Raw genomic sequence first — 17,375 nt, 5'->3', positions numbered from 1 at the left:
ATACCCTGACTTAGTTTCAAAAAATAATATTCCATCTTTCTCTCCCAGCATTAGGGTTTTCTTTGCCAGACCCCTCTGTCTCAGACCCTAGTTTCCTTTGCCCCAGAGAGGCTCCATCCCTTGTACTCTGGTTGGGAGCTAATCAGATCCACCTGCTAATATGACTCGTTATTAATTAAACTGCACCTTCGTGCATGGTTCAAGACCCAACCCACCAGAGGAGCCCTGCTTCTCAGTGCAGGGTCCTAGAGTCTGTCCCTTGTTACATGCGGTTAAACAGCTCTATTATCGATACCCAGACATGAGTCAGCTTCAGTTGTACACAAGTAATTCCCGCATCAGCAGCCAGTACTCCCACACATCTGGCAGCACAATCAGATCAAGGAATGTTATAAGCAGGTTGTCAGACCCAGCATACCTACCCGTTTTTTGGCCCCATCTCACCTCCTTGATTTTCATCAGACCCCTCATTTTCATCTCTTCCCTGCATTCGCCTCCAACCAATTCTCATTGTCTCTTGAACACATAAATAGTCTTCTCTGGTTGCAGTTTTGTTTCAAATGCAAAATTCAGCCCAGGCTCATCCGGAGGTATTTAAACCTTCCCTGATGGAAATGTCCTTGCTATAGGTTTTTAGAGTAATTTCTCAAGGTTCTTGATCTAGTTCCCATTGAAGTCAATGGGAGTCTCTGATATCTAGCTCCTTCTGTGGGAGCTAGAAGAGGCAATAGAGCCCCATGATGTTTCTGAAGACACCTGTTGGTTCCTTCCCTATTGATTCTATACAAATTCTCCATTTGAGTGTTCATCTGGGTCCATCTGTGAGCAAGGACCTGAAATCAGATGAACTTCAGTTGAATTCAGCTTTGAGTTTGTTCCCCAAACTCCAGGCAAACACGTGGGAGGGGAAGGACAGAGAAAGCAACATCAACAAAACAAGATTTAAGCAGCCCACACCAAACTGAGATCTCTGTCTTGCACAGAAGGTCTCCTTATGGCCAACGTATATTACCCTTTGTGTGAAGCAGATCTGCCTGCATCACCTGTCACAGAACGAATCTCAAGAACAAACATTTTTAATAACCGCTTTGTATTTTATTAACCTTACTAAACTGAAATGAAATCCGTATCTGACATATGTCAAAATATTTGTCTTTCAGAAAGACCGGTAGATCAGATTTTCTCTTTCCCGATGTAACCTTTTTTTAGGAAGAAATACACCTCATTCTCCTGAGCTGGGGGGGCCTACTATCTTTTGCTGTTGTTCAATAAAACAAGTCTAAACTTTTTTCTCAGCACAAAACAGACCCTGTCCAGTAATTATGATTTTCTTCTGCATGCTTCAAACAAATCCATCACTAAAGCCCGTCCCCTCTGCGCATCTGCCTAAGCACAATCCACTCACATTTAACCTTCCCTGTTCACTCTCTCAGCTACCTGGGCTTGACACTGTCAATGCTGCACAGATGCTTGGGAAGCAGTTCAGCTCTTCTGTTCGCTTACTACAACTCGCATGTTACCGATGCTGATTAGAATCCGCCCGCTATGTCTAGATGTCCGTGTGTCTGGGGCAAGTCTCTCTTTTTTTTTTTCTAGGCTAGTAAATATGATCAGAAACTATGGCGAGCAAAGGGGGATAGCTAAGATGAGGGTAATTAAGCACTGGCACGGCTTGACCAAGGGCTGTGGTAAATTCTCCATCCCTGAGAGTCTTTGAATCAGGAGTCTAAAGGAGAGGTGTGCTGGCTCATCCCCAAGTTGTTGGGCAAGATGTAGGAATCGCTTGATGAAGTTCTCTAGCCTGGGCTGTGCAGAAGGTCAGACGAGATGATCGTAGTGGTTCCTTCTGGCCTTTACATCTATGACAATATAAAATAAGAATCACTTGAGGGGTCATTAATGGTAAAGGATAAGGAAGGAGATTTTGTGCCGACTGGTCTAAATTCACACCAGGGTTTCAAGTCTTCTCTGGTGTATATCATCTCCTGCTTATGAGTTGTGCCAAGCAGCAGCATGGTTCAGAGGTTAGAGCACAGCTGTGGGAATTGGGGAGACCCGAGTTTTAGTCTTGCCCGCTGCTGTTTGACTTTGGGCAAGTCCCCTTTCTCCTCCCCACCCCGTGCCTCAATTCCAGCTATAAAATGAGGATAATAGTACCTGGCTTCCTTTACAGAGCACTTTGAGATCCTCAGATGCAAAGCAGAGCTGGGGATAATAAAAATAGCTCAGGGATACCCATGGTTTTATGCTTTGGCCTAGTCTGGAAGCAGAGGCAATGTGCCAGCGTTACCAGTGATGTTAATTCCCTGCTGCCCTAGCGTGTGTGTGTGTGTGTGTGTGTGTGTGTGTGTGTGTGTGTGTGTGTGTGAAGAAGGCATGCCTGGTGAGGCGGATTAGGAGCCTGTTTGCAGTTCTCTCTGACACCGTTCTGTGTATCTGTTTTTCGGCGCACGGCCCCCAATCCCAGTCTGCGACGTGCCCAGCAGCAAGCCCCATATCGCCGTCTACTGCGAGCCGTGACCTCCGCTGCTCAACTAACCGAAAAGCTCTAATCCTGCCCCGTCGCCAGCCCCCTCGCGCAGCAGGACGTCGTGCAGAGCTGTGCTCTATGGGTTTGACATCATCATACTTGAGATGTATGACACAAAATCCCAAGCAGGCTGATGTCAGGCCCAAGATGGCTGCCATTCTGTCTCGGTTTACCATGTGCTCACAGAGTGGGGTTTTCTGCCTGTGGCTTTTTAACAACGGCTCGTTCCATGAACAGATCATTGAGGCAAAAGGAATACCCTCTAACAACTAGCTCTTGTCACTGCAGAAAGGGATTGTGGGAGTTTAACCCCCTTTTCTCTCTCTCTCTTCTTTCTCTCCTCCCCATTAGGTGAACTTCATCCTCTTCGTTTGTATTATCCGGATCCTATTCCAAAAGCTGCATTCCCCAGATGTTGGGCGCAATGAAACCAGCCAGTACTCGTAAGTCCTAGACTCTGTTTTCACCTGAACCATGCAGTTTTGGTGAGACCTGTCAGGCCAGGCTGTTTGCTTACCCAGAACCATCCTCTCTGTCTTCATGTGATTGATCCCACTCAGAAATGTTTTGAGTCGATCAAAGGTGTCTGAGATTAGGGGGTTGGGAGATATGCTAAAATAATCAAGCGTCTTGCTGTCAAACTGTTTTTAGATGGGCCAGGAGCCTTGCTCCTAGGAATAGCAATGAACAGGTGAGCTCCACGATGACACTTCATTGCAAGACGAACAGGTGCTTGATTTGTACATTCACCATTTACTGGGTTCAGTTGTCAGAGGTGGCTAAAAGTTTCCTGAGGCTCAGGAAGAACGGGCCAAAGCTTCCCCTGGTACAAACCTTCACAGCTCCACTGAAGTCTCTTTGCATTCAGCGGAGCTGCACCATTTTACATCAGCAGAGAACTTGGCCCAGTAATTTCACATCCAGGGTAACTCGATCTAGCCACGTTCTTGGAATCCTCATCCAGTGTGAAGTCTTTGGGGTTCAGCCAGACCCCAAGCTGAGTATGTGCTGCCCAGCAGGGGCCTGCTTCGCCCGTACCTGCTTAATCAGGCTTTTGGTGAAGACTTCGGGGGGAACTCATCAGGTCCTCGGTATTGTCTCCAGAACCATAGTCTTATCTGGCAGCTCTGTGTCCCAAGGCACTGCAGCCATGAAAGTGATACAGAAAAAAACAGAGTGAGGAATAGAGAGGTGACCGCAGACCATAGTGGACACAGTTGTCTGGAGTCCTGTACAGACGGGGGTAGGTTATTTTCATGGTTTAGTGAAAAATCAAATGGATTTAATGTCAGTCATTTGTCCAGAAAGAAAGGCTGGGGGAAGGGGAGTGGCACCGGATAACTGATAGGAAAGTTCAACCTGTTCTGTGTTCCCCATAGGCAGATGCAGAATGGCTTCTGTCCCCCAGCAGGCTCCAGACCAGGGAAGGGCAAACGACGGCCCGCCAGCCGAATCCGGCCCATCAGGGCTTTCAAGCTGGCCCGTGGGATTGCCAGCCCCATGGCACAGCGGGGCTAAGGCAGGTTCTCTGCCTGCCCTGGCCCCACGCCGCTCCCGGAAGCGGCTGGCACCACGGCCCACTCCTGCTCCAGATTCTGCTGTGTTACAGCATGTTCTGGCTCCTCCCCAAAAGGCGGAGCAACAGGAGAAGCCCTGGATTCCACTTCTGTACTAACAGCATGTGACTGACTTCAGTGGAGTGACTTCTGATTTACACCAGTGTCTGTGAGATCAAAGTCAGTCGCACTGGGCAAGATTCTGGTCTCAATTAGATTAATGTAAACCTGGAGTAAGTAAGTCTATACAGCTCCATGGATTCACTCCAGCTTAAAGTTATATAACTAGGGTCCAACCAAATTCATGGTCCATTTTGGCCAATTTCATGGTCGTAGGATTTTTAGAATTGTAAATGTCATGGTTTCAGCTATTGAAACCTGAAATTTCACGGTGTTGTAATTGGAGGGGTCCTGACCCTAAAAGGAGTTGAGGGGTCACAAGGTTATTGTGGGGAGGTTGCGGTACTGCTACCCTTACTTCTGCGATGCGCTGCCTTCAGAGCTGGGCTGCTGGAGAGCTGCAGCTGCCGGCCAGGAGCGCAGCTCTGAAAGCAGAGCCGCTGCCAGCAGCTGTGCAGAAGTAAGGATGACATGGTATGGTACTGCCACCCTCACTTCTGCACTGCTGCTTCTGGCGGGGTGCTGCCTTCAGAGCTGTGCGCCCGGCCAACAGCCACCGCTCTCCAGCCACCCGGCTCTGAAGGCAGCGCGGAAGTAAGGGTGGCAATACCACAATACCCCCTAAAATAACCTTGTGACCACCCCTCCCCTGCAACTCCCTTTTGGGTCAGGACCCACAATTTCAGAAACACTGGTCTCCCCCCCGTGAAATCTGGTCTTCTGTGTGCTTTTAGCCTATACCATACAGATTTAATGGGAGGAGACCAGATTTCACGGTGCGTGACGCGTTTTTCATGGCCGTGAATTTGGTAGGTCCCTATATAGAACCAAGATCAGACACCGACCCATTTTTGCATCTTGCTGCTGTCCTGAGTCAGCATTTGGAACAATCTAGATCTTTAGGGAGGGATTCCTAGAACGATTTGTGTTGGAAGGGATTTCCAGTGGGTCATTTAGTTCATCCCCCTATATGATGAAAGGACTAATTTCAGCATCCTTACTCCGCCCTGAAATTTGGGTGTCTCCCAGAACCTTGAAAATCTCTTTTGATGATGATTCCACTTTCTCCACTTGAACTGTTCTTAGACGCATAAAGGAAATGCTATTTGATCTTCCCGTTTCCCTGCTGCAGCTTGCTAAAACCTGTTCATTCTTGTTCTGTTTTCCCTGACCAGCGTGTGTTATTGGTCGCTGCCTTTTCTATTACATCCCTTTATGTATCTGTAGTCAGATGTTGTGTCTCCCCCTCTGATTACGACATCCCTGTTGATGTCCTGAGATTAAATCAGCATATTGAAATATGTTCTAGAATGAACAGTGTTGTCCTGGGGCCAGATCCTCGCCTTCATTGGGTAACTGGCTTCCATTAATCTCAGTGGAAGTTCTGTGTGCGTACACAGGGAAGGATTAGGTCCTACTGATCTAGGAGGTGGACTTGGTCTTTTTAAAAATGTTCCCAGTGAATTAATGCTGGAAAAAGCTACCAAGAATTCCTTGCTGTACCCGCAGACAAAGATATGGCACAAGAGGAAGTAATACAAGCTTCCCCACACTGCACCGCCAATGTGTCCCTCTTGGGCAAGCATAGCCTTCCCCATATCTACCACCCCTCTCCCTACACTTCCTTCTGCAAAAGCTTCACTAGCCCAAGCAGACTCAAACAGGGAGAAGAGCCCAGGAGTCCCTGGTGATCCAGAGGCATCTTGCTGTTGCCAATCTCCGTGACGTGGAAGGGGATCACACACTCCGGTGATGAGTGGCTGTGCAGAACCCTGAGCTGGCTGGATAGACAGGCCCCTGGTTAAGCAAGGGGAGTTGAGCCTCAACGCTTGTTCAGTCCTTGCTTTTTCTGCTGCCAACAAGGGGGGGCAGTTGTACTACGTGCTTTTGTTTGATGTTGACTCGTGTGGAGGGAAATAGACTGAGACTCTCAGGGCTGGAATTTTCAAAGGAGCCCGAGAGATTTAAGTGCGAAAATCCCATCAAACTGAACACCTAATTCCCTTAGATGTCTTTGAAAATCCCAGACTCACAGCACAGAGGCCACTGTAGCAGTTTGCGGCTGGGCCCTCTTGGCTCCTGCCTCTGCTAGGCTGAGTACGTCACTCGGAGCCCCTGGGGTTCAATAACCACTGGTGCTTTTTATTGACAGGGTTGTGCTCCCACCACCTTCACACCATACAGTTTACACAGTGCCGGGTTCCTTGTGTCTGAACCCAGGAGGGAAGGGCTTTCTCCCTGCCTACACTCCCTCGCTCTCCTCCGTCCCATCTCCCTGGCTTCCTTCTTCCCAGCCTCTTACATAGCCCTGGTCTAATTGGGCTGGCAGCTGGCTCTCATTCCCCAGTTAGGGCAGGTTCTTTCCAGCCAGCTCCACTTTATTCACCTAACTGGGTTGGGCGGAGCAGGGGGTCTGATTCTGCAGTCGTTCTGCTCAGCACCCTGTCACAGCCACCCAAACATCCATCATATGGTAACAACTCTCAGGGCCTGTCTATGCTACCTGCCGGATCGCTCTCCCGTCGGCTCCGATTCTCCACCAGAACGAGAAGCGCCAGCGGGGTCGACGAGGGAGCGCCAGCTGTTGATTTACTGCAGTGAACACACCGCGGTAAGTAGATCCAAGTATGTCGATTTCAGCTACACTATTCACGTAGCTGAAATTGCATATCTTAGATTGACCCCGCGTGGTAGTGTAGACAAGCCCTCAGTCACTGCTGATGTGGGCTGGATTTGAACCAGCAATCTAACAGTATAAACCTTGTGTTGTTCAGCCCATTCCTAATCCATCAAACCCTCCACTGCCCCAGGGCAGAATTCCACCCTAGGCTACCAGGTGCACAGGGGAAACTCCCTCTGCTACACCCCTGAAAGTGTGCAGCAAACTCGGGGCACCTCTCTGCAGGCAATAGCAGGGAGCAGTCCCTACACTCAGGCATGCAAAGACTGTGGTCGTGCTTGGCTGCTGCATGCGACCTTTGGCCCACTCCCACTTCAGACACCCCCAAAGCAGCTGGGCACAGAATGGCTCTCTGTGCTGCAAAGTGGAACTGCAAAAATAATCCTGCCTTGCATTCTTCTTGGGTTTCAGCATTTCTGTACTATTCTGTGCAAGGACTTATGCTCTGCCCATCACTTTTTGGTATCTGGGAACCTATCAAAAGTACAAAAGTTCATGTCTTGCATTTGTTGAGCATGCAGGAATGATTTTGCTTCCTACCTGAAATGTCCTTGCACTGAATTACACACACTTTCAAATTCCATGATTGATCCGTGTCCTTTTGGCCAGTCTGGGTTGGTATAAGTGGATGTCACTCCCAGCCAAGTCACTGGATTTGTGCCTGCTTACACCATGCCAAATTTGGCCCTTGGGACCAAATGTGACCCTCGGTTACATTGGTGCAACCTGATTGACACCAGTGGAGTTGCATGAGTGCAACTGATGGCAGGATTTGGCCCTCAGTATCCAGAAGGCTGCTGCCAACTGCAGAGGTATGGTCTGGATGACCCAAGGGGTCTGTTGTTCATCATACCTGTGAATTCTTCCTGCCAAAGCTGAGATAAGAATTTGTTTTAACCTAACAGAATCTGAGATCTCACCGCCCCCTTTGCTCCTCCCAACCCAACACTGTTTATTGAAGAAATAATCTGTTGACACACTGACAGTATCTTTCAATGCTTGCCAGTTCCATCTGAGTCCAAGTCTCTAAGCCCGGGTGTGCTGTTGACTCATTCATTAATGCTACCGCCATGGAGCTGTGCTTTAATTTATTGTAAAACATGAAGGAACTCCTCACGAAAAAGCCTTTTGAAATTACAGACAATCAAGCAGCCTGGGGACAACAATATTTCAGGCAAGACAGACGATAAAACCCCATATTTTCTGTAACAAGAACTTTGCGCTTAATTAATTCCATCAACATTCTATTCTACGTAGGTTCTTATACCACCTCCATTCATGCATTAAGCAACGTAACTAACATCTGGCGTGTGGGGGGTCTTTTTTTTTCTCCTCCTCTCCCAAGGGTGAGGGAACTGCGTCTGCAGTGTTGTGTGTTGGTAGGGTTGGGCGGGGGTTAATGTACACACTGCTATGCGTGTGCTAGAGGAGGTGGATAGAAGAAGAGCTCCTTGCACTTGGAGTGGAAGGCAGTGAGGTTTGTGATGGTCATTAGTTCCTTGGGGAGTTCATTCCACAGGCTGGGACCAGCCCCTGAGAAAACTCTATCTCCCACAGCCATGTTTTACCCTGATGGTAGGAAGTGCCATTCTGCCAGAAGAGTCAGCCACTGTCTTTATCGATGGGGCGTTAATCAGTCTTTTAGATCTCCCAGATTTAGGCCATTTAGTGCCTTGAAGAGAAGGATTGAGACCTAGAGCTTGACTCATTATTTTATGGGAAGCCAGCGTAGGGAGCAGAGGACAGGTCTGGTGGCTGCCGTTAGCACATCTTCCTGAGCAGATTTGCGGCTGTGTTCTGTATTGTTGGAGTTTCTCAAGAGTGGATGGCCTCATGCCCAAGTATAGCCCATTGCTATAGTCCAGCCAGAAGGCGACCAATGTGTGTGTAACCAAGGCCACGTCGTCATGGAGATGGTAGAAAGTGTTATTCATGGTGACTGCGATTGACGTCTGTGGAGTTATACCCGTTTGAGCTTTATGGCACAGGGAGATAGGGGAAAAAGGCAGTATTGCTCTGTCGTATGGCAGCTGCATCAGGGTGATGAGTTCACAGCACCTGCCTTGTTCAGCAGATGAGTTGCTGACTTTTGTAGCTGCATGTTTTTCAGATGTAACAAGTTGCAGTCGCCAGATCTGGAAATCATGATTGCATGGACCATGGTGACAAGGACAGTGTGTCACAGGCAGGAGGCACAGTCTTCTGGTCAGTGGTAGATGATAGGGGGGAGGGATAGTTCTGTGGTTTGAGCATTGGCCTGCTAAACCCAGGGTTGTGAGTTCAATTCTTGAGGGGGCCACTTAGGGATCTAGGGCAAAATCAGTAGTTGGTCCTGCTAGTAAAGGCAGGGGGCTGGACTCAATGACCTTTCAGGGTCCCTTCCAGTTCTCTGAGATAGGTATACCTCCATATATTTATATGTTTTGCTGCTGTTGCATTTGGCCACCCTATGACAGCAAAGAATCCAAAATGACCCAGGTTGTGACTCAACTTACTCTGAGGGCAGCCGCCCTGGTGGTGGGGGATGCTATAGCAGAGGCAAGCTTTCCGAATACCTCCCTGTTCCTGCAGGCATCAGTCTAGATTGGGATCAGCTCTAGCCAGCTGCTTTACACCCGGGTGCTGACTTCAGCTTGGCATTAGGGGCCTGACAGAAGCCCATCAAAGCTGGGAATCTGGCCATTGAATCTGGCGATTGAATAGGCTTTGGACCATGTCCTGTGAAAGCTGGGGAATTCTTCTGGGAGGCGGCATTTGACCCAATGGAGATGTCGAGATGGGAGTCATCTGTGTACCGCTGGCACGTCGGCCCTCTCCGCCCTGCCAGCAGCTTCTACAGGTGGTGACTAGCGGGAGGTGGGGAGGAAGACCGTGCCTTATGGGATTGTGCATCTGAGGGCCTTGGCAAGCTGCCCCCATAACACCCTAATGGCCTTGGCCGGAGGGGACAGACCTGAGCCATTTCAGGGCATTTCCCTTCCCCATGTTAGCCTCGGTGAGGTGGGACTGGAGTCCTTGGAGATCGATGGTGTCAAATGTCCCTTGAAGTTTTGCATTTCATTTTATTTCAGTCAGTTGAATCTGATTTCCGTCTGTAATTAGATGTCAGAAATGATCTGCCATTCCTAATTAGAGCCCTGATTATCCTCTTTGGGGCCATTAGGCTCTAACGCTGCTCCTCCTCCTGCTTTGGAACACGTGGGCTGCTCCCGCCGCTCTGTACGCTATCATCGCTCTCAGCTAAACGTCCGATTTCTCCTCTAGAACCCCGACTGTTCTGCAATCCCAGGCAAAGGCAGTCGTGGGCTCCGTTCGGCTTGAGGAGATGAAAAACGGTCTCTGGCGGAAGTGGAGGAAATACCTCCCCTCAAGCTGATGGGCATAAAAATGTCACATGTTAGAGCATCTGTGCACGTGAAGCAACCAGCCGTGGGTGAGCCCCGGGCAGAGGGGAACTACAGTGGCTTTGTTGCCGAGACTCAGCTGCCAGCACATGTGCCGCAACGGTTGCTGTTAATAAGGGGGGAAATTACGTCTCTGAAAAACACTGTAGCAATCACCACAAGCCACATCTTCCGCTAAGGTGAAGCGGTGTAGCTGGATGGACATCCCTGGAGGCTTGCTGCTGTACACCTGTGGAGATGTGGCTCCAAATCTCTGAAGCACTAAGGCCCAGATCCTCAAAGATATTTAGACTCCTAACTTCCACTGATTTTCTTCAGTGAACATCAGGAGCCTAAATACCTGTGAGGGTCTGGGTTTAATTCCCCTTCTTTTATTACTACCCACGGCTTATGCCTTCAGACCTTTAAAATTCCACCTCCGGCACAAAGTGAATTCCCTTGCATCACACTGACCCACCCTCCCTGCACCGCAGGTGGGTCATTAGGGCTGCAGGCGCATCAGCAGCCGAAGTTCATGCCCTCTTGTGCCCGTTGTTGTTGTGCTCTTTTACAGCTCATGTTTTTCTTTCTGACAGGAGACTGGCTAAGTCCACCCTGCTGCTGATCCCGCTCTTCGGCGTCCACTACATCGTGTTCGCCTTCTTCCCCGACAACTTCAAAATAGAGATAAAGCTCGTCTTCGAGCTTGTGCTCGGCTCCTTCCAGGTGCGTCACCCCTTTGGCCTGGGCCAAGGCCACCAAAAATCAGGGCGAGTCTTTCAGAACTGCGGTGCTTCGTAGGAACGACCGTGGGACTAAGGAAATGTGTGAAGGTGGTTTCACTAGCACATGCCCAGTCCTGCTCCCACGGGAGTCTGTAGGGGCCTTGCCATTGACTTCAGTGAAGGCATGGGTGGGTTACTGTTGTGCATTCTCATATTGCCTTTCACCTCCTGGCACCCCAATGTGTTTTGCCAACAGTCAGCTAATTCCTATGGTCTGTACTCAGATGCCACACAGACAGCATTCTGTTAACTGCAATGGGAGGTAGGATTTCTATTGACCGCAATGGGGCTTGTTGCATGAGTTAATCCAGAATGAGACACGGGGGTGGCAGTGTGGCCTAGTGGATAAGACACTGATCGAGGACTCAGGAGACCAGTGCTCTAGTCACTGTTCTTCTGCAGGATGACGTTGGGCACGTCACTTCCCTCCCTATGCCTCAGCCTCCCCAACTATAAAGTGGGGATAATGATACAGCCTTCCTTTGAGGTATGATGCTGCTTTGAGATCGGGATGAAAAATGCTAGGGGTTATTTCAACCATTAGATACAGGCATACGCACCCTTCATCAATCAACGTTCCGCTCTTAACGCAGGCCCCGGTTCTGCACAATGATTAGCGCTCATTGATGGACTGCCTCCTGTTGTACAATCAGTTTCAGCCAGTCTGCTGCCTTGAGAACTGAGTATGAGATTTATCACGTCCTGTACCACTTACGTGCTTTGGTCGGCAGTGAAATAGTTAGCAATGCTGACATTTAAATCATCATTTGGCAGCTGAATTAGCACCTTACAGAGATGGATGGGGCAGTTCAGAGCTATCATTTCAGGCTGCCTGCAGACTCAGGCAGACATCACTGAACTGGTTTGCCATCCGTTCACATTTTCAGTGTTATCTCCACAGTTGTGAGGGCCAGAGATGGACTTTTTTCTTTTTTAAAGAAAGCCGAGATTCTGAAGAATAAGATGACATGGTAAAAAAAAAAAGTCCCAAGGTCACCATCTAGGCATGACACAGCCCAATTCAAATCCTGCACTTTAGTAAGGGAGCTAAAATCAAGCAGCGTCTATCTGTACCGGGGGGGGGGGAGAGGGAACTGTTCGAAGTTTCCTGGCTATGGTCCCTATGTCCAAGGCTGTGGTTGCAGCTGTGTGTTCTGACCAAGTTAAATGTAGCCTTTCTGATAGTGAGGTTCTAAGTGCCTGTTCTCTCTTCCTCCTCCCAGGGCTTTGTGGGGGCCGTTCTATACTGTTTCCTCAACGGGGAGGTAAGATCCACAGTATTGCTTGGGCAGTGCTTGTCACGAGGATGAATGATGTGAATGATGGAGAAGTTCCATTCCTTACATCAGCCCATTGGGGCTGCCGCGGTCATCAGATACTGGCTTTGCATGTGAATTTTAGTACTCACGGTGCTGAGGGGGGTGCTGTACAGTGCCGAGTCCCTCTTGTATTCACAGAACAGGCAGCAAGCGGAGGTTTCCCCCCCTACCACCCTGCCAGTGTGCCTCAGTCCTGACCTGGAGTGACCACGCTTGGTGGTGAAGGTGCAGCCAGTCTCCAGCCCACTTATTCTTTGGCCTCTTTGCTGAGCCTGGCTCTGATCCTGTTGAAGCCAAGTGGGCTTTTGCCCTTGACTTCAGAGCAGCAGGATCTGACCCACTGCAGCATGCAGGCCGGTGAGTGCAGTGAGTTTTGTACCATGGAGCGTGTGTCCATTGGAAACTGGACTGAAACCCACCAAATTCACAAAAGCCACTGAGCAGATGTGAGCCGGGGAGAACGTTTATCCCCCTACTAACTCGGGCAGCATTCACGCCAATAAAGCGAGCAGTGAAGAGATGGGGGCAGCTGTGTAATTCAGCGTTGGGTTTGTATCTCAGCCTCCCCATAAGCTCAGAGATGCTCAGAATCAGATCTGCTCCATCTCCAAGGCAGCCTTTGGATCCTCCCCATATAGTCTGTGCTATGATTTCTGACCTGGGTGTGCTATAATTCATCCCATAGCCTACAACCTCGCACCATAGAGCTAAGCCGCTGTGCATGGTAGCCTGTGTTTGTTGATGGTTCGAATCCCGCTGCCTGGCTCAGGAAGACCAATGCCCTCTGTGCACCAAACAGTGCCACAGCTCCGCAAAACATTTCTTTGGTGAAAGGAGCTTGTGAATGAAAAATGTTTCCTAATTATCCTCATAAAGGGAAAAAAATGTGTCAACAGTCGAGGTCATTATAACTCCTTCATTGTATCAGCCAACCGGCTCAAAGACTGTTACATCCCTAACTGGTGCATCTCTTCATTGCCTGTCACTTAGCTATAAAGTTCTTACCTGCTGATATCAGTTCAGTGGCCTTTGAGAATTGGTCTCTGCTGGCCTTAAAATAGAGGGTGATTCTCCTTGTCCAACTCAACACCCATTTCCTTCTCCAAGGGACCATCCTTGACTTCCCAGGGAAGGGGGATTGCTTGTTCCCAGTTCCACCACGGCGTTGGAGCCAGAGCCAGTTAGCAGCTTCTAGTAGGAATTTAATTAAGCCAGCTCGCTGGTAAAACCAAACCAGACCAGCAGAAAGGAGCTCCATCCACTAACGTGCTTCTCCGTCCCCACCTAGGTCCAAGCCGAGCTGAAGCGGAAGTGGCGCAGGTGGCACCTGGAGAGGTTCCTGGGCTCTGACATGAAATATCACCACCCGTCTGTCGGAAGCAACGGTACCAACTTCAGCACTCAAATCTCCATGCTCGCCAAGTATTCGCCTAAGACTCGCAGGTGCTCCAGCTCCCAAGGAGACTTCTCTCTGGTCTGAGGGGGAGAAACGCCCCAGCACGGAACACTTGAGAGAGAAAAACCATCCAGGAATTTATTTAAAGCTGAAGAGTTGTTTTTAAACAAGACGATCCCCATGAGTCAAACAAAGGGCATGAAACTGGAAAAGCCGCTGATGTCCTGAAGGAGAAGAGACAAGTCAGGACACAGATCTATTTTCCTTCTTTCCAGACCTTTAACTACAGGCTTGTCCCTGGGCAATGGAGAAACTCACAAACTGACTATTAAACTTGTGCACAACTCCAGCTTGCCTGGGGAGGGCCTAGGAGGTTCTGAAAGGCTTGTGAATAGAGGGCGGGGGATAATTAATGGCTTCACCTGAGCCAGCTTCTCAGAAACAGGTAGAAATGATGCACTTTTTAAAATGAGCCAATGAGAAAAAACCATGCTTTTAATGTGCCAAGAGTCCGATCGGTAAGGGACAGCAGTGAGATGAGGAAGGACCTACAAGCAGGGGACAGATTGTAGTAGGGTGCAGCATTGTGCATTTCACTTTGCTACAAATAAGCTGAAAGACCAGAAAGTCATCTCATCGGCTCCGGAACCAGAGTGGAATCTGCAGCTCGCCAACAATCTGTATTGCCCTCGTTAATAAAAGCTTTGAGTACCTCCATCGTCAACGATGCCTCCGAAATGTAGCTTGCTGAGGAGCTAAATGTAAATGCCCTTTTCTGCACTATACTCGTTATGTTTTTTTTAAAACAGGATATAATAAACTTGCATGGCTAATGTATATAAACAAGGTACAGGTGCCAATTCAGTTGCATGGCTGTGTTTTTCACAAACAAAACCCTCTCTGATTAAGCTTGCGATAAGTCTTGGCATATTTTTACAGCAGGAATCTGGGGATTTGTGGGGAGGATATTGGTTTATAATAAGTTTGTACCTGAATAATGCACACTGCGGGGAAGGGGAGACTTAGCACTCACGTAGTGCTTGATTGAATCAGACCCTCCGTCAGGAGCCACTAACCAGAGTGAAGAATTAACTTAATAGCAGTAGGCAGAATTGGCTTTGGCAAAACAAGCTTAGATCCACAAGTAACTGGCACTGCAGGAGTTTGAAATAGGAAAGGGGGAGCAGTGGGGCTATGAAATTGATCCCTACTTCAATTATTCCAAACAGCTTTTATCCTCCGATGAAGGTATCGCAAAGAAAATCATTAGATCTTCAATAAGCGTGATACCTTACCTTCTGTCTACTTTCCAACAACCTTGACATGTACATATCCGGGCACGAGCCCCATTTGAAGTGTGTACATAGCTCCCATTAACACCAGTGGGCATTTTCTTTTTCTTTACATTTTTGGGGTGAATTTAATGCTGCTCCAGAGTGCCAGATCGACAGCTGTGGAGACATGTAGTCCTCTACTTAGACTCATAGAACCATAGGATTAGAAGGTCCCAAAAGAGTCAGCTAGTCTAAACCTCAGCCAAGATGCAGGATTTGTTGTGTCTCAACTATCCAAGACGGATCTCTGCCTCTTCTTGAAAACCTCGAGTGAAGGAGCTCCCACGATTTCCCTAGGTGTCTGTTCCACTGTCCTACTGTTCTTACAGTTAGGATTTTTTTTTCCTTGAGATTTAATCTAAATCTGTTGTGCTGTAGTTTGAACCTATTGCCTCTTGTCCTGCCCTCTGTGACAAGAGAGAACAATTCTTCTCCATCTTAGCTCCCCTCTCAGAGCAACAACAGCAAGGACAGTGCAGGCTTCCTCCCCCTTATTCTTTTGTATGGCTGGTGGAGAGCAGCAACCACAATCTCACCTTAAGTTGATCAAGCCAAATGGCTACTTCAGGAGTAGCCGAATTTATTGCAGTGATGCCATCTTCATATTTATAAATTGGGCAGTAGGTGCCAATATGTTTGACAGCCTGTCATGGGGAACATATTTGCATGGTGCAGAGTCCTTGATTTTCCATTTGAGCATTAGATGTCCGCATCTCCCATGGTTGGTTCAGAGTGGACCAAGATGACTGTGGAAGGTTGAACCCAGGAACCTTCTGCATGGGATCCGGCACAAGATGCTTCCTCTTTCGCGCTACTCACCCCAACCATCCCCATACAAAGAAACACTTGCTGTAAAACTAAAGCGCTATGGTAATCACTGTTGTAAGGTGTATCATTCCAATCTCAGGGCTGGTCTACACTACGGGGGGAGATCGACCTAAGTTACGCAACTTCAGCTACGTGAATAACATAGCTGAAGTTGACGTACTTAGATGTACTTAGATCTACTTACCACGGTGTCTTCACTGCGGTGTGTCAATAGGAGATGCTCTCCCCCCGATTCCCCTTGTGCTTCTTGCTGAGGTGGAGTACCAGAGTCGACACTAGAGCAATTGGCAGTTGGCAGTTGATTTATCGTGTCTATACTAGACACAATAAATAGACCCCAGCTGGATCGATCTCTGTCCATGATCCGGCTGGTAGTGTAGACAGGCCCTCACTTACCCTGTTTTTACACTGGTGAAACATGATTGACTGGAATAGAGTTACTCCTGATTTTACATCAATGTCAGTGAGATGAGAATCAGATCCTATTGTATAGCTTACAATAGCAATAATGTCATTTGGGGGTTTAATTCAGCATGCTGCAGAATTTTTTTTAAAGGGAGTGACCCTCCTGCCCACTTGGAGTAATAAGAATGATGCATGCACATGGAGGGGAAGATATAATAGTCCTTCAATGTTTTGCTTATCATGAGGCTGAGAAAAAGAGAGCTCCAGCTGTACATTAAAAAATTGCTTCTGTTCATGCATGGGATGCTGCATCACTGGGCTTTGTTATTAAAGGGGAATGCCACCTTTAAGCTTTGGAAGCAGTTGCAATTCTGTGCCAGGCAATCACCCCGTTTCCAAGAGTAGACCTGAAAATCCTAGTCCTTGGGCCAGATTCTGACTCCAGTTTGGTGGGTGGCACCATGCTGGGAGAAATTAATCCTGGAATGGTGCCGGCTTATGCCTGTGCTGGGCTTGGTCCGTGGACGTTTCCAAGGGAGTAACTGTGGGCACCACTTAGTCATTTACATGGAATTTCCCTGATATCTGTGTTCCCCTAGTGTTCAGATCTGAGAGGGAGAAAAATACCAGTGAGGGTAGAGTCAGCTTTTTATGCTTGTTCATTCACAGAGAACAGAAAAAGGAGGCGGGTGGGGGTGGGGGACAGGGATGGGAATTTAAACAAAACCCATGTTTGCGTAAAGTCCTATGGCTGGGGTCCATGCGCTAGACCTCTGGGGCCAGATCCTCAGCTGCTGCGAATTGGCATCGCTCCTTTGAAATCAATGGAGCGCTTGGATCAATGACTACACCAGTTTATACAAGCGAGGAGTAGGTTACCCCAGCTGAGGAGCTGATCGCAGATTTCTGGGGCGTGTCCTGCACTCATTCCGTGCACGGCACTTCCACTGATGACAATGGGATGTGGGGAAAGCACAGAAAACGCAAGCACAGGGTATGGCTATGCTGCAGTCAGAGGTGTGATTGCAGCACGTGCAGG

The 17,375-nt window shown here is 48.6% G+C and overlaps 1 protein-coding gene across 5 annotated transcripts in view; it reads left to right on the top strand.

Annotated features, from left to right (window-relative positions):
• The window catches only part of VIPR1 (vasoactive intestinal peptide receptor 1), a 175,516-nt gene extending 160,905 nt beyond the window's left edge, over nucleotides 1-14,611 (top strand). For all 5 annotated transcript variants that reach the window (XM_039526909.1, XM_039526908.1, XM_039526907.1 and 2 more), the window contains 4 exons: nucleotides 2,882-2,973; nucleotides 10,866-10,995; nucleotides 12,278-12,319; nucleotides 13,662-14,611. In XM_039526909.1, coding sequence (XP_039382843.1) covers nucleotides 2,882-2,973; nucleotides 10,866-10,995; nucleotides 12,278-12,319; nucleotides 13,662-13,853 — 456 coding nt within the window. In that variant the 3' untranslated portion in view covers nucleotides 13,854-14,611. The remainder of the gene's footprint in view (nucleotides 1-2,881; nucleotides 2,974-10,865; nucleotides 10,996-12,277; nucleotides 12,320-13,661) is intronic.
• Nucleotides 14,612-17,375: the final 2,764 nt, after the last annotated feature.

Source organism: Mauremys reevesii, linkage group 2, assembly GCF_016161935.1.
Source record: "Mauremys reevesii isolate NIE-2019 linkage group 2, ASM1616193v1, whole genome shotgun sequence".
NCBI lineage: Eukaryota > Metazoa > Chordata > Testudines > Geoemydidae > Mauremys > Mauremys reevesii.
This window is presented reverse-complemented; position numbering and strand designations above follow the sequence as displayed.